The 23,027-nt window shown below is 40.4% G+C and overlaps 2 protein-coding genes across 2 annotated transcripts in view; both read right to left on the bottom strand.

Annotated features, from left to right (window-relative positions):
• Window positions 1-11,733, bottom strand: part of tanc2a (tetratricopeptide repeat, ankyrin repeat and coiled-coil containing 2a) — a 53,767-nt gene extending 42,034 nt beyond the window's left edge. Inside the window, exon 1 of the mRNA XM_040037209.1 lies at window positions 11,413-11,733. The gene's annotated coding sequence lies outside the window, so the exon portion shown is untranslated. The remainder of the gene's footprint in view (window positions 1-11,412) is intronic.
• A 2,095-nt stretch (window positions 11,734-13,828) lies between these two features.
• On the bottom strand, window positions 13,829-21,711 carry LOC120736947 (ornithine decarboxylase-like). The gene is made up of 10 exons (XM_040037351.1): window positions 21,597-21,711; window positions 18,964-19,068; window positions 17,795-17,922; window positions 17,506-17,679; window positions 17,246-17,418; window positions 16,938-17,154; window positions 16,766-16,855; window positions 15,124-15,289; window positions 14,892-15,013; window positions 13,829-14,626 (listed from the first exon to the last, which is right to left on the bottom strand). Exons 1-10 carry the CDS (start codon window positions 21,619-21,621, stop codon window positions 14,369-14,371), a joined length of 1,458 nt encoding a protein of 485 aa, XP_039893285.1. The 5' UTR covers window positions 21,622-21,711; the 3' UTR covers window positions 13,829-14,368.
• Between the last annotated feature and the right edge of the window lie 1,316 nt (window positions 21,712-23,027).

Raw genomic sequence — 23,027 nt, 5'->3', positions numbered from 1 at the left:
AATAACAAACATAAAATGTTCACGTACACAAATGAAACAAAAGGAGAAGACAGTGGTTTGATGAGAAAAATGTTTTTGTATTCACCACATAAGAAAAGTCACCAGGATTGTAGTAAAAGCATTTTAGATCCGTTTTTTTAAGCTTGGTCTCACTTTTGTTTATCAAATTGCCAAAAATGAGAGAAAAATACACAAACTTCTGTTAAGTGAGTTAACATAAACTTTGTCTACTTACACGCATGGTTTGTTACACAAGGAGGCTGTGGAGCCTGTGTTTTGTACTTCTATCAAACTGAAACAACGGTAAACCAGTGCACTGATTCAGACAATCATAAAGCAACAGTAACTATTATCTTGGCCACCTGGGTAAACAGAATGAGCTGTAAAAATGCTTTTATAGCCAACGTGCCAGCCTAGCTCTTTGTCAGGCAAATGTTAACTATTATGCATTAGGTCTAGCTCATCTAAGTCCCTGTTAGCAGATGATTCAATAATTGAATAAGTGACAGAATCAACACCAGCAAGCTACACTATCAGAATTCTTGGAGCATGGGCCATGAAGGAGGAGCGGTGGCAGGGATCTTTCACTGCAGCTTGTGAAAGCTAGAAGATGTAGACCCAGATTTGTTAGCTTTACTCTCAGACTCCCCCCGAGTCGGCTGCTGTTTCGGCCTCTCTTCAATCCCAGTCTCCACTCGCAGACATCCCACGGTGGAAGCAGAGCAGTAGGTAAAGCCAGTTGTAATTGTAAGATGGGCTTTATGTAAACTCTCTCTTTTCTACACTTTTTCATTCAAATTATTCTTAAAGTTTAAATAAAAAATGTACATGAAAAGAGATATTTTTAACTTATAACTGATAACAGCAAGATAATTGTTAGTTTCATAAATAATTATGATCAATAATACTGACCATAATGATCCTAATTATGATTTCTACTTTAATCAAGCAGCCTCAGAACAAGTTGTGTTTTTTTTCTTATTTCCAGTCACAGAGTTCCTGTGGTGGATCCTCTTATCAAACAATCGAAGTGTGTCCCAGCTGCAAGATAAAGCTTCATATTTAAACTGCTGTAAACAGTTTCTTCTTCTTCTTTCGGCTCTGTATGATGTCATAAGGAGAGAGTATCTCAGCTCTTTTTCCAAGGGACAGCCAATCAGCAGGAAGTTCTCTTAAACAGTGAGAAGCTGAAATATCTTGTTTCAGACAGTGAATGAACTGAGAAGCTCCATCAAGGCCTGATATGAACTAAAGAAGGATTATTTTAAACTATAAATTATGCAAAGCTACTCTAGTAAAGTACAAGAATAGAAATTATGGGGTTGAATGTGATAAACTGCCCCATTTCAGCCCGACATTCACCAGTTGTGTTCTTTAACTGCCATAGGGACTACGCTTTTCTCCCCCAAAAGTTAGCCACTAACATTTTGTGGTTGCTGAGTAAGTTTCGACAGATTTTTTTTCTGTGAAAAACATCCAGTGGTGGTGCTTGAGAAACAACACTTATGTGAGTGGAAGCTTAAGCTAACCATTAATATAAAAAAATGTTAATGTAACAACACAGGAATTCACAATTTAATGCATTTTGAAGACAGATCATTCATTATGTCAGGAAGTTGTTCAAGAAACTCGCTGCAGTATCCAGCAACCTTTGAAATTTTGTGTTGAAGGAGAGACTGAACAACAAAACAATGTTGCTGCTGTCCAAATGTGTACAATCTGCACTCTACATCACCACAAACACACCAGAAAACATGCAGAACTGAGGAGACATGCGGGAAACGAGGAATCTGATGTGAGTCACTCTGATCAGACGGAGGCCAGTAAACGTGACTCAGTGCTGACGTGGTGAGAAGCTCATTCATGTGAGTGCCAAAGCCACAGATAAGCGTGCTGTTTGCATGTCTCTCTCTCTTTCACACAAACACACCATCTGTCGTGAGTTCCTCCTCCATCTGACTTCCTCGAACTTTTAGTGAGTGTGTCACAAAAACAGAGTTCTCTCCAGATTTAACTGTAGCACAAAATATACATAATAGTGAAGCCGGCTGAGCTGCAGAAACTCAGCTCATATATGCACTCACCAAACACTTTAGTAGGTACACTCTGCTAGTACGCTTTTGCCTTTAAAACTCCCTGAACTCTTCATGGTGTAGATTCAACACGGTATTGGAAACACTCCTCGGAGATTTTGGTTCATGTTGACATGTCACGCAGATGCTGCAGATTTGTCAGCATGCACGCCTATGATGCCAATCTCCCACCACCACAACACACCAAAGGTGCTCTATTGGATGTAGACCTGGTGAATGTGGAGTGAACTCACTGTAAAGTTCAAGAAACCAGTTTGGAATGATTTCAGCTTTTGTGACATGGTGCATTATCGTGGTCAAATCAGCCATTGGAAGACGGGAACACTCTGGTCTTATGGGAATGAAAAATACTCAGGTAGGCTGCTGCGATTAAATACCGCTCAAATACTAACGGGCCCAAATGTGCCACTAAAACATCATCCACATCAGCTCAAAGCAATCTGCCAATTCTTATTAAACCTCTAACATTAACATCACATTGTTGTCAGTCACTGTTTTCTCTGTAAACCTTAGAAATGGGAGTGTAGGGAAATCCCAGTCGATCAGCACTTTCTGATGGGCAGGTCAGCTGCTCAGCCCAACTGACACCAAAAACCATGCCACGTTCACAATCACATCAATCATCTTTCTTTCACATTCAAAATGGTTACCTGCCTAAATGCAGTTGCTTCCTGCCATGTGATTGGCTGATTAGATAGTTGCGTTCACGAACAGATGAAATGTGCACCTGAAAAAGCTGGTGCTATGTATACTGCTGTAGAGCACAGCTACCTGTTGATGCCAAACAAACACCCTAAAACCCTAAAGTGTTACATATTATTATCCCACCCATCTATCATCCATGTAATGGTGCGTTCACATCAGTGTAAAGCAAAATTTTGCCCTCTGTTACTTGTATTGTTGTCAGTTAACAAACTCACATACATTCATGTCTAACAGCTTACAGAACGAAGACTATAACTGATAGTTGGAATCAAGTAATATGAACATATTTTAATAACTTACTATTAAGTAGTGTCGCTTGTTTTTGGTTTTACTTTATTTTGCGCTATCAAATATTTAAGTTTAACATTGAGTAGTTATGTTCTTTATCGTGCTACCACATTTATGCATGGAAATATGTTAGCTAGCATATTTCCATATGAGCTATATACCATCATGCTACCAGATGTAAGGACAGAAATACCTTGGTGCCGTTATACTAGCACACTTTGGTACAAAAATCTTTGCTACTGTCAAGCAAGCACATTTAGGGCCAGAAATACACTGACACAAAGCACATGAACAGACAGCACAGATAAAAGACTCAATTACTGCCCGATACACTTTTTAAGTATAACCAGGGTGACCATATTGATGACATTTACAAACACTAAATAAAGCGTGTGCCTTTAGCTACATGTGGCTGATGGTCTGGATTTACTTTAGATAACTGCACATTTTCTGTCTAACCACCTTTGTGCTCAGAGAGAGCTACAGTAGTACTATGGATGAATACAGTAAAGTAGTAAATCAAGAATTCAATTTATGGCTGCTTTAAACAAAACAAGAACAACTAATTACTCAGCTAAAATGCCTTTATTTGAAATGTAGTGAATAGGTCTTTATTTAAACTGTACTTGTATTGTAGATAACCCTTTATTTCTGTTTGTCTCTACATCACAAGTTGAATCTGTCATGTTTTATCATAAAGACTCTTGACTCTTTGCACATATAGTACAAAGACTTCCTTCATTGCCAAATTTATTTTGTTAAATTTACTTTACAGCATTATGCTGTTGACATGGTGGAGAGCAGTTTTTTTTCTTTTATAGAGATTAGAGAGACCGCTAGAGAGATTGTTTCTCTGCGTAACTTTTCCCATTGTCATAAACCAGAGAGCCACTACTGAGGATTGTTGCTGACCCACTGCACTCTTGGTGTCGCAGCTTTGCTAATCTAAAAGGAAGGTAACTAAAACACAGTGATTCTGCATCATAGTTTCCAAAAGTCTCAGTCTCTGTCATGCCAGATTTTCAAAGTAAAACTGGGTCAAAGGCATTTTCAAAGTTTTATGGATCCAGTGTGGATCCTGGTTTAAATAACAGAGTCATTATTTACCCTGCAGTTCTCAGGCAGGGTTGACATAGCATGCAAATTTAATTCAAATCGCCCCACCTCTGCTCTACTTGTTCCAAGACAAACTTTGTGCATGTTTTTCCAGCAGCTCTGTGGGGAGTCTAAAATAACCCAAGGTGTACTGGGAGATGTAGTCCTACTCGCCTCCCTGTTAGGTTATCTTGGGTGTTGCACCGATAGCCCCCCAACACCACAGAGAGATTTCCCTTTTTATCAACCACCCAAAGAGTGTCTGATTATATAAGCAGAGGAAATCACCAGTGATATTCACACAACACACTCAAACACAACTTCAAACACACTGAACCTAGAGCACACAGGTTTGTTTGACTAGCTTTAGTTGTGTATCTATAGGTGTGTCTGTTATTAGCAATAGCTGAGTGCAGATGGTCTTGCATTAGACTGAATCCACTTGTACATGCACACACACATGCACTGTGCCAGACTCTTATCTCTCTTCCCCAGAGAGGCCAATCCTGACTTCCTGCAATCACTCAGGACTCACTTGGCTTGCCCGCATACAGTACAGGAAGGGAATGAGAGTGTGTGTGTGCGTGTGTGGCCCCCAAAACAGCTTCCTGCAGATAAACAAACAAAGGCCTAAGTGATATGCTCACCTTTTACCCTTTCCTCATGGTGTAAACACTTCATCACTTTTCCACTCTTTGAAGTAATTTAAAGCTTCACAAGACAACTTCACACCACTGCCCTCCCCTAGTGGGGTGAAAAGTGATTTAGAAAAAAAACAAGAGGTCTCATGTACAGACACAACCTATAACTGTTCTGTAAGAAATAACTAAAAATCGGCCAACCATTTTGACCAAACAAACCTACTGTAATTAAGCTCCACTAAGCCAGACTGTCTAGCTCCAGCAGTCTTTCTGGGGACACTGGTCAGTCCAAGGGGGCAAAGTAAACAGACAGAGAAAGCAGCATGCTAATAATGCTATGAAATACTATTCATTTCATAAGAGCATTTAGTTTAGACTTTAATCAGCATTTTACATAAAAATGCTGATTCAGTGATAAAGTGATGAAGTCACATATTGTACTAATTGAGTCTTGTTTACTTCTTAAGTTACCAGGATAATGTTCGCTATTGCTAATGGCTGTTGCTCTGCTCACTAAACATTCAAAGATTCACCTTGTGTGATTTTTGTAAAAGTACACAAAATATTTATTTTCTGCTAGCATTAGTCATTTCTCTCTTCATGCATGCTCAATGACATGAGCATGATAGTAAGTAAATCCACCAACTGATTCTGTTCAGATGAACAGAATCTATTTTGGGGGCATTAGTTCTGTTTCTTCAGGGAGTATCTGATGTCATGGATGAAGTCTAACTCCCCCATCTTGGATTGCAGCTGGTACTGGTGGCCCTTGTACTGCTTTGAAGCTTCCTGGAGCTTGGCTGAGTACATCAACCAGCACTCCACTGCTACAGGCTCTGGTTAGTGGTCTTCAAGCTTACAGTGAATCTTCAGAGCACCACTTCTGCTACAGCTGCTACGGAAACAGGAGGAAGTTAGCAGCCACTTAACTTTCAAAAATATGAGTGAGGGGATTTTCCATGACCAATGGGTATGAAAGTTCGGCCCTATAGACTCCAATGTTATAATGTTCCACTTTACAGCCTTGTGGCTGATACAAGAAATGTTTTTGCTAATCCAAAGATTAGCAAAACATTTCTTGAGTGTCTGTCTCTACTATTTAGAGTCGCTGAACTGAACTGAGAATTTTTAATTCCTTACCCAATTAATATTCTACCCTGCGGTCTGGTACATGCCATCTAAGAAAGTTTTGCTACATGTTTAGTGAATTAAAGTCTAACGTTTTATTATGCTATTCAATATTTTATTTTATTAGGGCAGCACGGTGGCACAGTGGTTAGTGCTGTTGCCGCACAGCAAGAAGGTCCTGAGTTCAATTCCACCATCAGGTCTTTCTGTGTGGAGTTTGCATGTTCTCCCCGTGTTTGCGTGGGTTCCCTCCGGTTATTCTGGCTTCCTCCCACTGTCCAAAGACATGCAGCTTGTGGGGATAGGTTAATTGGATAATCCAAATTGTCACTAGGTGTGAATGTGAGTGCGAATGGTTGTCTGTCCCTGTGTGTTGGCCCTGCAACAGACTGGCGACCTGTCCAGGGTGTACCCTGCCTCTCGCCCTATGACAGCTGGGATAGGCTCCAGCGCCCCCCGCGACCCTGAAAAGGATAAGCGAATGGATGGATGGATGGAATATTTTATTAGTCTGTTACTTAGCTGATATGTACATCTGTCTATTATACCTATACAGTTTATAAATACAGCTTGCTAGCCAAGCTAGTTTTTTTTAAGTGGTCTTAAGTAAAAGTTCTGCAGGCTTTCTGAAAGTCTGTCAAAGTTTTTCTTTAGACACTGACTGGTGGTTCAGTTTCAGCTTTTCTCATTTTCAGTACAGTCCTTTTTCCTGAACATTTTCAGGGGAATGATTTAACTGACCAATAAATCACTGCAGCACATAAAGGGCACCTAACTCAAGGGACAAACTAGTGTTGTGTTTACATGTAACAGGTAACTTAGCAAAGAATCAGTTTTAAAAGGTTTCGATCCTGTGTCTGTATCCTGCATCTTTGTTTCAGCAACAGAGCTTTATTATGTTGTTTTAAATGTATTTTTGTTGTTCTGGTCTGTGTGCGACTCCACACATGATGTTTCTGTTTCTGTTTCTGCTCCTGTTTCTATTTTTATTGCACTGAGCATATAAATGTCACAAAAATTAACCATGAGAATAATAAAGTTCTTGTGTGTGTGTATATAATTTGCTCCCATTTGTGGAACCTACAAGAAAAATATCAACAATAACACAGTTTGACAGGTATACAATTGTATTTTTTCACCAATAAAGTGATTCCCAAAGGTCTCTAAGAAGAAAATCTGTCATATCTTAGCATGCTTTACAGTGCATCCTTAAAAATTTTAGGTAAACTGGACAAAAGATCAAACACTATCTACAAGAGATAAACAATATCTGAAAGTCAAGTCCTTAAGAAATAAGAAACTATTCAGCAACGACCTGACGAAGGACCTAAGAGATGCATCTGCTCAATACTGTCTGCAGAAGTCTCAGCTAATGCAGTCAAAACACATCAGTCATGGCCTCCCTACAGCCCAGACCTCAACATTATTGAAGCAGGGTGGGATCAACTTGGCATAGAACAGAACAAAAAGCAGCCAACATCCAACGAAGCAACCTAGTATCAAGGCAAAATGTGACACGCATGCAGAAATTGCATTACCAGCAGGGGGAGATAATATACGCCAAGCCACAAAGTCGGTAGTGAGTAAGTAGTGACTCCGTTACTGTACATGGAAGTTTTTCAACTTGTTTTGGTGGTAATAATAATAAACCTCTCCTAATCAGGTGTTTCTGATATCTAGTCCACTCCTTGACATAGTATAGCCATCACATTACTGCTGAATTTCATCTGACTAATAAATAACTGAAAAACTGGAAACATCATTGCAAACACCACACAGAGGGCTGCATTTCATGTAAATGGACTGCATCATTGGAAGCATCCTGATAGGGTGCATCACTCTACTTTATGACAACTGGGCCGCTTTGGATGGCGAGCTGCTGAAGGACGGAAGAGAAAAATATTGGCATCCCTCGCTCCATGAGAGGTGCATTAGTCACGCCAATATGAAAAGCTCAAAAGATCATCAAGGACACAGGTCAGGTGGTCCACACTCACTCTGTGGAAAATGATGGTGGGGCATTAAATCACAAGATGCCCATTTCCAAGAGAGTTTCTTCCCACAGGGAGTCAGGGTGGTGGGGTACGCTCACATACAAGCACTTACACTCTGGATTCCCTTCTATCAGTCATCATAGCATTTTGTGAGAAATATATCACTGATTACACTGCACTGAGCTCAAAAATAGAATTAATCAGGCAGATAGGTTTGGGAGAACGGGTTTTATTTGCTGGGTGAATTTGAAATTCATGTTGAACTTGCGAAGAGTGTTTAAAAAAAATCCTAATAAAATTACATTGCTGGGGCACTTCAGTTTGTATTCCTTTAATTGGCACTAGTGAGGCCACGCAAGTGATCTAATTAAACTAATGACTGACATGGTGGGGAGGGGGAGGCTTTTAATCAGAGCGCCGTTAAACCCAGACTACGAAGTACAGGGTTAGGCAGATTAATGCAGGATTATGCCCATCTGCACTCCCACTGTCTAGGAACAGAAGCCAGCAAAAGGCTGGGAGTGCGCAATACATGACAAACAACTCCATCACAGAGACGTTTAACTGCATCCTGAAAAAATAAAGTTTGGTGAAAAATAGACCATCTCAGCTTCAGTTCTATCCATCACGCCTCAGCAGCTGTTGCCTACCAGCTTTAACATAGGGAGGAATCCAACAGAGTTTATTGGATAAAGATTAGAGTCCTGAATACTGACAAAAAAAGAGGAAGGTTACATTACTTTGCACAACTCTAGAGTTGAAATTATATTAGGGACGATTTAAGTTTTAGGTCATTCAAGCTAATGCTTAATCTCAGTCCATTACAGATATTTCTTGTGTGAAAAGAGGTTTTTATTTGATTTGTTTTACATATCAGGGCGTAAAAGGGAAGATTCTTGATGGCTTAAATTCTTTAAATATTTTAAGCAAATCAACTTATGCTCTGCTCGAGTATGGAAGTGGAATAGATTCACCAATTACTACCCTCATTCAGCAATTCTGACTTGCAACCTCATATTTGCTGAATGCTGAGGTCTGGACGGTACTTTGGATAAAAGGTTATAATATGAAATGTGACTTTTTATACTCTGCAGACTTCTGTATTCCCACACTCTGACAATAGTTTCTATGTGTGACTTTTGAACACTTTTTAGGGAGTACTGCATGAATCATCAGAGATATCATGAGAGAATCTATGAGAGAATTCTGATGGTGGTGAAATCAAATTTGACTGGTGCAGTTTTCCTTTTTTGTTACCACTGAAACGTTACGTTAACTTACCAGTAAGTCTCAGTAAGCTGTTGAAATTTTGTTGATATTTTCTTTGACTCCAGGAAAAAACGACACCATTATTCTCAATAAAGAACCAGTTTCTTTTCTTACAGCTCCTCATCATATCATCTTTGATCATTTAGCCACAGTGACAGAACTAGGACTATACCTTAATATTCCTTAACTGTCAGGGAGTCAGCTGCCAGGACCTTAAATTTTTGCTGTTGATTACAACACTTTGCAATCAAAAAATACAATTTCTGCTGTTTTCCAAAAAGCCACTGATACGACCAAATTCAACAATAATCAGTTAAAATAGTTCAACAGTTTTGTCACAAAATACAAATAATTTTTTTCCACATTTGGTCTGGTTTTCTGTAGCTCAAGAAGTAGAGCAGGTCATCTACTAAGGTTGGTGGATTGATCCCTGGCTGCTCTGGATGTATTCGTGTGAGTGTTAAGTAGAAAAGCACTTAGGCATAGAGAAAGGTACTTATATGAAGGAGGCATGTTGTAAAAAGTGCTATATAAACACCAGCTCATTTTATCACTCTCTTTTCCTTAGTCCATTTTTGCAGCTTTTCAACAAACTATCCTATCAAACTGAAAAGAATACCCATTTCCATACCAAAAACAGCAAAAAAAATATTTTTCACAAAGCGCTTATGTTTTGTTGTTATTTGGATGAGGTTGTGCAGATATGATCCAATATGATGCAGGCTGGTGTATTCAGTGATGCCCCAGATCCTTCCAGAAGGCCTTTGGCCACTGGCATCAGCACCAGCATTTGGCCATGTATTACACCGCTAATAGTTAGCTATAACTGCCACTAATACAAGACACATTATAAGACATGTCTTCGAAAGACTCCTGAATTTACATATATGGGAGAATTTCATAAGAACAAAGACGGTGGGACCTTCCAGAGAAGAAAAAGGATTTCTTAAGAATGGTGATTTGACTGGTGTTGGATAATACTGTTACTGCTTTATTCTAGTGACCACTGAAATGCAAGTTAGTGTACAAAATGCCTCAGATTAACTGCTCATAAGATGTGTTACCAAGATGGCTTCCAAGTGCTGAGATATGCTTCTAGAAGAATGTCGATATTGGTACACTGCCATCAATAAATGTCAACTCATATAGGTGTCAGTAAGGTATAAATTGAAAGTAAGACAAATATCTGGATGGTGCATTCTCTACACCCCTAGTAATTAGGTGTAATTTGTACCTATACTAATTAATTTCAACCTGTAACATGTTAGCTAAATAACAACACACACAGACAAACAGATCTGATTTAGCCATTCCAGCCAACAGAGACATCACAATAATGTAGCATGTACATAGTGTGGGAGATAATCCACTCATTTCCAAACAAAGGATTTGTGTTTCCTTCGAACACAACTGTAAACCACCAGCTGGCTCCATCACACATCCGGCCCAGCAGTGGAGGCAGGGGAAACTAAAATGTGACCAAAATGTGTGAGAAAAACAAGACCACACCAGGGCGGGAAAAGTAAAACCCGTGTCACACATGTACATGCACACAGTTCCTGGTGAGGGTCATCTTTTCCAGTCTGTCACGATGCTCCCTTCACTGTCTCTGCTGTTATTTTCTCCTTTTTATCTTCAACTGCTTTTTTTTATATCTCAGTACAGCCACAGTCTCCCGCTGTTATTGTTGCTTTGTATTTTACACGTGATGTTCAAATGTGTGTCAGCTATACCTTACATTAACAGCAATGATTCTAATATGATTCAGAGAATATGAGAATGTGCTCATGTGGTCTTCAAGCATAATTTTATAGTGATGTTTTTTGCTGTCAACACAATATTTCTGCAGTGACTAAGAGCTGCCGTGCTGAGTTCAGCATTAATATAGGACCACATTTTTTACAAGCACCAACAATACAATGATTATTAAATAAAAACACAAACACGGGGTAACAATAATACTAAACATGGACCTTTTGAGATTAATGGGCCTGTAATACGTTATATATACATAGATATATAAAGATATATATATATATATATGACACACGATATTATGGCTGTACGTCCACACACACACACACACACACACACACACACACACACACACGTACGTACCACCTTACTATAATATTTAGCTCCTTCCTTCGCTCACATACACGTATAAACACAGAGAAACACAGGAAAGACAAGGCCTACCTTAAGTGTTGTTTTTCCTCAATTCAGCGGCGATGAGAATAACAACCGTCTGACCGGTGGATAATAGGTCGGTCACGGTCGGGTTAATATCCAGCCCTCGGTGTATCCTCCTCCGTAAAACCCCGGTACAAACCAGCGGACCCGTTGTTGTGCGCGAGGCGGATTCCCACACTTCCCAAATTCCCCGTTCATTACCGGATATTAATATATTTTTTATCAGTAGATGGACTGGTTATATTACGCTCATTATTCTCCTTCCACCGGTGAGCACGAGCTGACGTCTGAAGAGCTCCGGTGGCACGAGTCTCCTCCGGTCGACGGGAGGTGCTGCATTATTCATAAGAGGGGCGTGGCCAATACGCGGAGTGTGTGTGTTTGGGTGCGCGCGCGTGCTACAAACAACAGAATGCTTGGGCTGGGTTCAGTTAAACCAGCGTAGTCGCCATGAAGCGCTCGCGAGAACGACATCTAGCGGCCAAAAGGTAATTTGCAGAAATAAATCTAATCAAAAGGCACATTTATTTTGCTGGAGAAAGTCAATGAGCAACATGGTTACGTTATATGATTCGTAGAGTAACAAATGCGTGTTAATCCGCATGTGAAAATAGACCACTGTTGTGTTAGTGTGCTTGTATCAGTTTTTTGTCTCTGTAACGTGGTTGTTTTTTGCTTGTTTGTTTATTGTTTTTAGCTGACCTGTTCACCTGTTATCTCAAGGCTTTAAGTTTGCACGATTTGGGCACGTTGAGTGACAGGTGAATCTAAACGATGAATCCTGAATGTCTTGCGGAACAAAATGATCTCATCTATAGACTCATCAGATCAAATTACATGCTTCCACTCATCAGGTGTTCCTTGGCACATGCAGCAAAGAGGAAATATTAGTCCTTCTTTCCCGGGGTGTTTCTCATGAAAGCCACGGATATCTTTTGCACCTTTACAGGACGTTACAGTGATGTATTAACAACCTCTTTTTTCTCCTCTTGAGTAGTCTTTTCCAAAATATTGCTCAACAACTAATGAGCTTAGATGCATGAAGAGCTAACCAAACAATTTTCAAGCTACTTGTTAAGTGAAATATTGCTAGCATTTTACAAAACTGTCATTGAACAGCGGCTACTCTGTGTGATGCTTCCACAGACTGAGTATAAAAATGTAGAGCCACAAAGACATCAGTGAATACTCCCGGTCATGTAGTCTTTCAGAGTGTCAACTTGTCTGAGAAACCAAGGGACATTGGCTCTGACAGGCTAGCAATGACATGGTAAAACATACCCTACTTTCAAACTAGCAGTTTAGACCATCAAGTCGTCAGGAAGGTGCTTACTGAGGTCACAAATAAACGGAGATAACAACAATTGTTGTTTCAGTGTACACCGGTACTTGGTGCCACATTACCTAAGCAGATTTAGATGCATGCTCCACAGCTGTGTCCTAAAACATAAATCCAAAAAACTTTGCCTCCTCTTCTTCATTATTTAACATGCAGTTCTTGTTTGAACCAAATATTTCAAATTTGGAGTCATCACACCATAAGACCTGCTGTGACTGATTTTCAATTTAGCAATTCCATGGAGACCATGGATGGATCAATTATAAGGCATAATAAGGACAAAGACATCTTTCTAACATTCACACTGCACCGCATCCATCAGAGAACAACTTGAGGTTATCCCCAAGGATATCTGGCTAGAATGGAGCAACCAGGGATCAAAACACCAGCCTTCCTAATAGTAGAGGACCCGCTCTAACGCTTGAGCTATAGGAAATCACTTGCAAAGGTAAAGAACCTACAATAATACAGAGAAGACCCCAACAATCACATGTCTCACTATGAGCAATGGCTTTGGTGACAGTGGGAAGGAAAAACTGCCCGCTCTACTTTCAAGATTAGGCTTAAAACTTTTCTTTCAAAGCATAGTTAGGGCTGGATCAGGTGATCCTGAATCTAATAACCCCCATGATGTTGCCTCTACCTGAGCTTGAAAGTAGAGAGGGTGTCTGTCTCCTGAATCCAAACCCATAGCTGGTTCCATAGAAGAGGGGCCTGAAAGCTAAAGGCTCTTCCTTTTGTTCTACATTTAAATGCCTCAATGAACCACAAGTAAGCCTGCAGTCTGAGAGTGAAGTGCTGTAATGGGGTGTGGAAGGAAAAAAAACCCCACACTGAGTTTCAAGGTTTAAAATTTCTGCAAAATTTACTGCAAATTATCATCAGAATCAAGTAGAGGCATTGGAGAAACAACAAACTCTACCAAAGAATGCTTGACTGGTGTGGTAATTTCAGCTGCTCTCTACAACTCTACTAATCAGTAAAGGTCTGCCTATATGGCAAAACACAGCAGGAATATATCAATATTACTTGCATGTTAAAAACAAAAGAAGAAGAAGAAGAATTTACACCAGCAAATAAAAGTATTTTTTTGTTGTTTTTATAATAACACCTCTTCTCCTCCCACCATTTTTTTTTGGAAGAGATGCACACACACGCTAAAATAAAGAATGACAATTAGTCTTGCAACATTTGTAGACTGTAAGAGACTGACAATAAATAATTTCTTATAGCAGCATACAGTTTTATATGCAGTTTTTTCATAACACTTTTAGCTCTGAGTTTCACTTCCTTTGGCAGACAGCAGATCATATTAACTAGTTACAGTCATTAAGTGGCCAAAATAAACTGGCGTATGTCTCGTATTTAAAAAGGGCGTCACATAACTGTAATTAAGGTTAGGTAACCGATTGGTCTTCACCCCACTTAAATTTGATGAGACAAGGACATCATTAACCTCACAATACATTCATAGAAGCTCTGCAGTGGATGGCTTGCTTCTGCTAAGTTAACAGACTTAACACAGAGGCTATTTTAAAAGCAGGAAAACATTCTACAGTGCAACAGACAAAAGACACGATATTCACAACAGGCCAGTGAAGTTAAGTATAAGTGCTCGCCTCATTAATGGACAGTATCGTAGGCACGAGACAGGTTTAGGCTGTGCCAAGTCTCAGCTGTCACAACAGTATAAATGTGTGCCTTTTCAAAGCTGTTGAAGTCGGTGGTTACGCTGACAGTGTAAGCGCCCATGTTGTCGACGAGAAGCCAGTCGCCCACGTACAGCTCAGGAATCCAGTAGCTTTCGGTTATTTTGTCGATGCTGTCGCAGGTTGGACCCCAGATGATGGAGCAGTATCTCGGTTCACTCTTCTTAACAGCCTGCAGAGAGGTTATCAACTGAGATATATTTAAAAAAAACAAAAAACAAACCCACAACCTGTCTGAACTAACACTATGCTCAATGTTCCAGCAGGCGTTACCACAGTCCTTGATTCTAACCTTAGCACATGATGTCACTGGCCTAAACATGCAGAAACTGCTGCTGTTGAAAGCATGGATGTTTAGCACTTTTCACCAGATGTGAAGAGGAAAAAAAATAAATAAAACGGTGAAATTCTTTTATAGGGATGCTGTTGATATTTACCCTGTGAGGGTACGGTTCAAGTTTGCTGTGAGCGGGGTCAAAGGTGATGCAACTCATGGAGCCGTACACACCGTCGTTAATGTAGTACATCATCACTCTCTCGGGGCAGCTTTCTGCTCCATCTGGAGAACACAAACGAGGAATGATGGGTAGCGTAACAGCAGCTGAGATGCTCAGAAACTGCAACCCTGTACGCTAAGGTGTGTCGAACAGTTACATATCACTGCAACACCTGTGCATTTATTGGCTCTGTCCTCGACGATGACTCTTTTGGCGATGACGTTCACTGCCAGCGTGAAGGCCGATTCCACGTAGTATCTGCCCGGCTCTGCAATCACCTCCAACCCACTGACACGTGGGAAGAATTCATCCAGCGATCCGTTAATGACTTCCGAGAACTAGGAACACACACAGTTAATAACTTGACTCCATGGCCTTATGCCTCTGCTCACAATACTTACTCTTTAAAAAAAAAAGAAAAAAAAAAGGCGGGGGTGTTTTGTGGTAGCGTGGGTTCCTCCCACAGTCCAAAGATGTGTGAGTTAGGTTAATAAATGGTTGTCCGTCTCTGTCTGTGTGTTAATCTGCGATATCCAGGCAACCTGTACCTGTGTGTCTTTACCCATGACAGCTGGGACAGAATCCAGCCCAACTGCGACCCTGCACTGAATAAGTGGGAGAAAATTGATGGATAGTGTTGCAGTGGTTAACTTGCACTATAAGGCAGATCTTATATTTAAAGGCTCCTCCACAACTTGAGTTATGCTTGAACGATCTGCTGTCTGCGTGAGAGTGCAGACAAAAAGCTCATCTCAGAACACACATACACACTCCAACTCTTTATTTACCATTGGCGAGCCCATTTTACATGCAGTCTTCAAATGACTGATGTTGTTACTGTTTGTGCTACAGACAAAATTCACTTTGATTCAGAAGAAGAGAAGACGAGCTTCTACAGGTTACTGCATTCCAGCAGATACTGGGTTCAGGACATCCAGACAAGTAGAGCAAAGACAGAGCTGAATGACAGCACGCTCCCCTGAATACCAGTCTGCTGTCGCCGTGGGGGAGAAACTAAACACACAAACATGTGTGTTGGCTGGTGTAAGAGTGGTTTTTCCTCCCTATAGCCTTTTAAATGAAATTTCTTCTTCATAATCAATAAAAATGATATGACAGAATAATTTTCAGCTCCTCTGAACGCCCTGGGAATCTCAAATGTACCAACAGCACCATCGTGTGGCCACTGCTCTCCTTTCACTCTGCTTTGAACTACAAAGGCAGAAAAACTGATATCAAATATCATCTGCAGCGAGCAGAACACCGTTAATGCTCTCAACGGGAACCATCAAGAAAAACAAGCAAACCAACTGATAGTGAAAGCATCAGAGTCACGTTTGTGTTCACGCATCGCTTCTTTGCTTGCTATATTGTTATGTGTTGTATTTGTTGTAACTTCTTCTAGACATTTTTATTTCAGTGAGACTTTTAGCTGGATAAATAAAGGATGACCATCAGGTGAACGTCTTTAAGGTTTCTGTGTGTTTATAAGTGCAACTGCCCCACACTCCTTCCCCACATTTTGTCACCCTGGTTGGCACCAGGCTGGGAGCTCACTGACCCTCAGGAGGCATTTCCCAAACTGCCATCTCAGGCTAGAGATCCTTGTTTACCATCCATCCATCATAAACTGTGTTTGAGGCTGTGGTTGTTTGCAAGTGAGTGAGAACTGATTGTATACTGCATATTTTTTGACTTTTCATACACAACTCTAAGAAACAAATCCTTTCAACCTGTGGGGAGTTAATGTGCCAGAGCTGGTGATTAGAAACAGGACTTATATAATGTGGTGGAGACAATGCTAAAGCAGAGACTTTACCTCTTGCAAACTTCTCTTGGAAGTCCCCAATCTTAGAAAATCCTCCACCAATATCCAAGAGTCTCATCTGGAACCCCAAAACACTCTGAAAGAGATCAGTGTTGCATACTGGAGCTGCAAATAAACAATACAGGAATTATTGTTGCGTTTGTGTCACAATGGCTCACCGCTACGTCAAAGACGCGCCGAGCGTCTTCGATGGCCTGCCTGAAGGCCGAGCTCCTGGTGCAGCCGCTGCCCACGTGGAAGCTGACGCCGACCACCTCTAAGTTCAGCTCTCTGGCACGGCCCAGCAACTGTCTAACTGTGGGCAGTCTGGCTCCAAACTTTGGACTGAGTCTTACCATCGATTTGGAGTCGTCCACTGCAATTCGTATTACCAGCCTGGAAAGTGATTCAAAGGTGTTACTGCAAATCAATCCTCTCAAAGGAAGCTGCACCAAATGCTGAAACATAGTAGCGGTTGCTCACTTACTTGGCTTGGGGATGGACAAGAGAGATTTTTAAGAGTTCCTCCTCATTATCAAAAGTCATCAGATTCACTCTGTGAGCGCAGGCGTATCTGATGTGGGACAGCGGTTTGGTTGTGTGGGCGTAAATGATGTCATCGGGCTTCACGCCAAGCGACAGGGCCAGCTCGATCTCAGCCTGCGTGGGACCAAGATGTATTTATACAAGAGCTGACTCTCAAGAACACAAACTAATCCTCATTATTTTAAGATATTCCATCAGTACCTTGCTGGCACAGTCGAATCCGGTGTCCAGAGCGCTTAGCATCTTCAAAACTGCTGTTGTGTTGTTGCACTTCACTGCATAGAAGGGTTTCACCCGAGGCAACAGACTGATCCACTGCAGGTGCCTCTCTAATATATTGTCAAGATTTACGACATAGAAAGGCTCCTCGCTGCCCTAGAAGATGCATTTTTTGGAGACCTCTTCATAATCATACAATATTTTGAGAGCCATCTCAGAACATTTGGACAAAATTAAGGAATTTGAATGATACAATGCCTCTGATGCTCACCACCAAATACAGCTGTCTAATCTTGCCATCAATGATGTCACTGATGCTCCTTCCAGTCTCTAATATTTCAATGGGATTCCTCTCAAGAGACAAACCATGCATGACTGATCCATTTGTAGTTTCAGGTGCTGGAGGAGACACAGAGCAGGAAAAGGCAAAAATGTCTAGATTCGTAAACAAGAATCAACTTCATTCACAAAAACCAAAACATCAAATTAAGTTTTTCCCCCTGTTTTCTTACTATAGGATGAAATGTTCTCCATACATTGGAACAAAGAAACCAACAAAGCTATATAAGCTATTTTCAAACAGGCCCGAGTGTGTTTGCAAGGCTTTCTAGCTATGCAGGCACACTTGACAAGGATTCAGTCCAACAGATACTCAGTGTGCTGTGTTTTATTAGCTGAGAACAGACTTTTCTCCACCTACCTTTAAGGAAAAAAACAAACAAACAAAAAAAGAAAACCCAAAACAAAGAACATCAGTAGTATTTACTTTACAAAACCTGCAATACTATTTTTTTTCCTGTGCAATGTCAATATGTCTCTAAACTAACTACACTAGGGAAAAGCCCGTGAGGGTACGTTTCAGTAGTGTTTCCATGTGTGCGTGCCATTCTGTCTCTAAACATGACAGCAGCAAGTTTTCAATGTAATGTAAAACTTTGTTAACATGACCCAACTCAGCACTCCTGCAATCTATTATAATCCACCAAGGTCATCAAGATCAACTCGAATGATTAATCAGTCAATAATTAATATAAAGCCTTATAACTATGATTCTTATAAGTATGATGACAACATAGGCATAGAGGGAATGATACAAGGATGTTAAAAATGACATTATTTTGGCCTTTGAACTATTCTTCAAATAAAATAAAATCTTCATGTCTTACTTTTAAAGCTATGCTTTTCATGTTTGTATAAGGTGACCTGAAAACCTGTTACATCTTTAAAGTATCATCAAGAGAAATCATCTGCTGGGCTAGGTATAAATACACAGAAGTATAATACTGACATCTGCAATGGTACAATAGCGATGGGCTAATGGACATCTGAAGACTGCTGGGTACCACAGACAGGAGCTTCAATAACTTTATGAAAAAGTGATGATGCAATGACTACGCTGGGAGATGAAAATCAGGAGCCCCTCATGTTTTACAACTTTACCTGACTCATATTTGGCTGATAGCCTGTTCAAAGTCATCTTCTTAGACAAGTCCAGAAAGTTTCCAGAGAAGCTGGTATTTTTAGATTTTTCTCCTGTTGCTAAATCTGAAAAGAAGAAAGAAAGAAGCAGCAGCACATTTATCATATTTTTTTATCAAATATGCCACAGAAGGCCAGCATAAACAGGCAGTGAAAATAAGTTTGTGCTGGGAATCCTGTGTGAACATGTGCAATAAAGACATTTTGACCTTGAGCACCCAGACCCACAATGGCCTGTCCTCTGGGTGCATACTTACTCCCTGAGCACCTGGCACAAACAGTGGTGTGCTCTTACAGCAAAACAGCATTTCTCAGGTTTCTATATTTTTATTATGCTCCCCAGAAGTCCTGCGCTGGCCACTCCACCGCAGGCCTGCACCTGCATAGCGAGCATATCTGAATCTGTGTCAAACTGACCTCATCTCTGTGTGAAAGGACGTTGCTGGTGATAAGAGCCGCGTCTCTGCGGCATTTCCCACACAGAGACGTGACACAGTGTGTGCTTACAGCAACTGGAGTGCACTCTGACTCGTTTTACTAGCAGGCAAAGCCCTCGCCTTCTGCTCAGAGAAGGAAGTTCACCAGAAGAACCAGCTGCAGTCCACAGGACGAGACACTCACTAATGATTACCAATTATGTTGCAAAAAAAGTAAATAAATACTCAACTGCCTGGGAAGAGCTATTGCACTTCCTGTGAATAACACTGAGGAAATTACTCCAGAAACAGGCTGCTATTCAGCCCAGAGTGCTTGTGAGACAGTAAGTGAATGAGGAGCAACAACTTAATCTATTGCATACATCTGCTTCTACAAAAAAAGGCTGTATCTTAAAAACCCCCAGAAAACATCAACTTGTAAGATGATGCTTTACTCCAACTAAAAGCAAACCTGTAAAAACAAAGCTGCAGATATTGAAACCATGTAGCCCAGAGTGGGGATCTGATAGTATTAGAAGTTCCACTCCATTACTAGCATACACATACAGGTGTGCAGATGCCTCTCCCCTGACCAAAATAGACAAAATTTAGTGGGAAACGCTGCTGCAACTAATCTGAGCTGTTTTCAGTCAGCTAGTCCAATTTTTCAGCCTGAAGTCAATGCATCAGATGAGGAATGAGACCACGAGACCAGGTAACACATCCTGTAAAGCTGCCTAATTAACAGCTATGAAATCACTGACTAATGATGAACCACATCCATCAGACCTCTGTGTGCTGATAAGTAGGAGAGTCTGCAGTTTTTAAAAGTGTCACAATTCTCTGTGTCTTAAACACACCACAGAGGCTGAAAGAAATAAAACTAAAACCATCTTTGGTACTTCTAAACATCAACAGTCTCTCACGTCTTAATGACAGTGTAACTACAGGGGTCCAACAAAGAATGGCCACGCATCATACTGATGTCTTCGGAAATTTATTTCTCTCTCTCTCTCTCACTCTTATTGTCTTCAGACACCGTGAAAACTGAAGAAACACAAAGTTTACAACATAAATGTTTTGAGCTTATCAGTCTCTCATATCAGTGTCCATAAACAGTCTTGTGCAAGCAGAACAGAAAAATGCACAATAATGGATATCACAAAAATGTCCTCTCATTACCAGTGTAGAACACGTATGCAACATTATACAAACAATATACATGAAACCATACCGTGTGCGCCTCTTGGACCACATGCAGAATAACATTAACGCTGAGGCTGTAGATGCATCGGTAGCCATGTATCCATGCTAGCTCCACAATGCCATGGTTGTGCTCTCAACCAAACTCTGGTCATGTGACAATTACAAACTTTACCTCATACAAACTTTACAGCACTTTACAGCACTTTACATATTTAACAAACCCATATTTTGTAATCACATATTTTAGACATGTTTTTTAATTAATGTTACACTTTTATCATCTTACTCTTATAAATAAATGAACTAAATTAAGCATGAATCTATCACAGAAACATGAAATAACCAACTTTATTTTAACTGTCTCAGGGACAGTTACAGACAGGACTGTGGTATTAACATTTTTATATTTTTGCCTGACTACAGAGAGGCTTAACTTGATTGATACAGTAGCTCTTTTCCAGCCTTACAGAGCAACATGCTCTATAAAGGACATACTGAACACCGAGATCTGGGCTAATAGCTTGTTGAGAATCACTTTGCTGGTGTAAAATACTACTTTATGCCTGTTAAACTGTTATCTTTGGAATTTTTGTAGCTTTAACTGAATAGGTGAGTTTCTGCAACAGGCTGCCACTAAAGGGGCTAAACATACAATTTAAAATTAGTTCTGTGCCGAGATGTCTGTTATGTGTAGACACGACACTGGTTTGTCTTTTTTTTTTGTTTAAAGAGCCACGGGTCATTGTTAAGTGGCTTACAAATCCCTCGGAAAATGTTCAATGAAAGGACTGGGCCAAAAATGAGTGAAAAAGCACTTCACAAAGCCTGCAGGAGTCCTGTTTAGGAAAGCTTGGAAGCAAATACAGGGAAGGCTTAAGACTTTTACAAGCACTGTTGACTTCCGGACAAAAGCAACATTGACCGCTGGTATAGTGGAGGTCTGCATTGCCCGTGTTTGTCTGGACCATTTACCTAACCTGAAGATGGAAAAAGACATGTGGAAGCGGCCTCATCTCTGGGTCGTGCAAGGCTGAAGTCCAGCGCTGAGTGACGGTGCAGGGAGCAGACTTACCGGGAAGAGATGCCCCCTACAGGCTTATATAGGAATCTGCTGAGGTATGAAAACAAGCTAGAATACCTTCTACTTCTGTCCAATCGCTAAGAACACCGTGCACACATAACTTCAAGCTAATTTTTGACTTGTCCTAAGGTTAATCCATTGTTTATTGCTTATTGTTTATTGTTGATGTTAATCCATCATCACAGTATAACAGGAAGCCAGGATATCAGTCTGTGCAGTTAGGAAAAAAAATCATACATTTTAACTGCTTTGGTGCAAATCAAAGTGATAAAAGGTGAAAAGGATATTATGCAATTTACACACGCAATGCTATTTATATAAAAAAAACAAAGCATTTGCAGATGGATAGTTACACGATGGTGTAACTATCATCTTGGTGTAATGTATGCTTCCTCTCTGGGCATTAATCACATATGAAATCTACCTCGTGTTCCTGTTTCTTTCATTTAAGGAACATTTCTAGATTGCAAGCTACAGTCTGCCCCTCTGAACTGGGGAAAACTGGTCCTTTGTGTCGTTGTGTCAAGATTATTGTAATCCTTCGTTTACCAACTCAGATAAACTGTCGCTTTCATCCTTACAAGCTAGAAAAAATGTTGCAACCAGAAACCAAACGTACTATAGCAAGCAAGTTCACATTGCGCTGATTTTATTGTTTTTATGATGGCTCCCAGTTTATTTTAGAATTTGTTTTGAAATTCTCATACTTGCATACAGAGCTCCAGACTAAATATTTCAGCTTCCTGTTAAATACACTGCTGCTCGCTGTCTTTACTCAGAAAACTGAGAGGACCGAGGCCTGCAGTGTGTGGCTCCAGTGTTCGGGAACAGAACCTCCTCTGTTTAGCTGCAGTTAAAAACTTTTCTGTCTAAACAGACCTTCTGTTTTTTTCATTGTTCATCTTTTTATTAAGTTCTTTTTTTTTTTTTTAATTCAATGTGTTTCCTTAGTCTAATATGATCCCAGTGTTAATAGGAAAATTAGGAGCTGTAACCCCCAAACTGAAAGAGTGGCTCTGGCAGATTTCAGGCACAGCATCAGAGAAGACTGTAGTCCTAGAATTAGATGATGCAGAACGCACAGGGCTCTGGTAGATGACATGCACAACCATGCTGTGATGTGACTGTGCTGACCAGTGTTGTTTTGAGTTTATTGACTTTATTGACAATTGATTGACTCATGAATCACTAACACTGCAAGATCAGCCAGAATAGCTTCATCACTCTGTGTATGATGTAAATAAAACAATGTAAAGATATTTATGATTCTCATAAAACCATGTTTATTCACAACAGAACACAGAAACAGTGTTCAAACTGAG

This window comes from Simochromis diagramma, unplaced genomic scaffold (genome assembly GCF_900408965.1).
Source record: "Simochromis diagramma unplaced genomic scaffold, fSimDia1.1 OVJJ01000516.1, whole genome shotgun sequence".
Classification (NCBI taxonomy): Eukaryota; Metazoa; Chordata; class Actinopteri; order Cichliformes; family Cichlidae; genus Simochromis; species Simochromis diagramma.
This window is presented reverse-complemented; position numbering and strand designations above follow the sequence as displayed.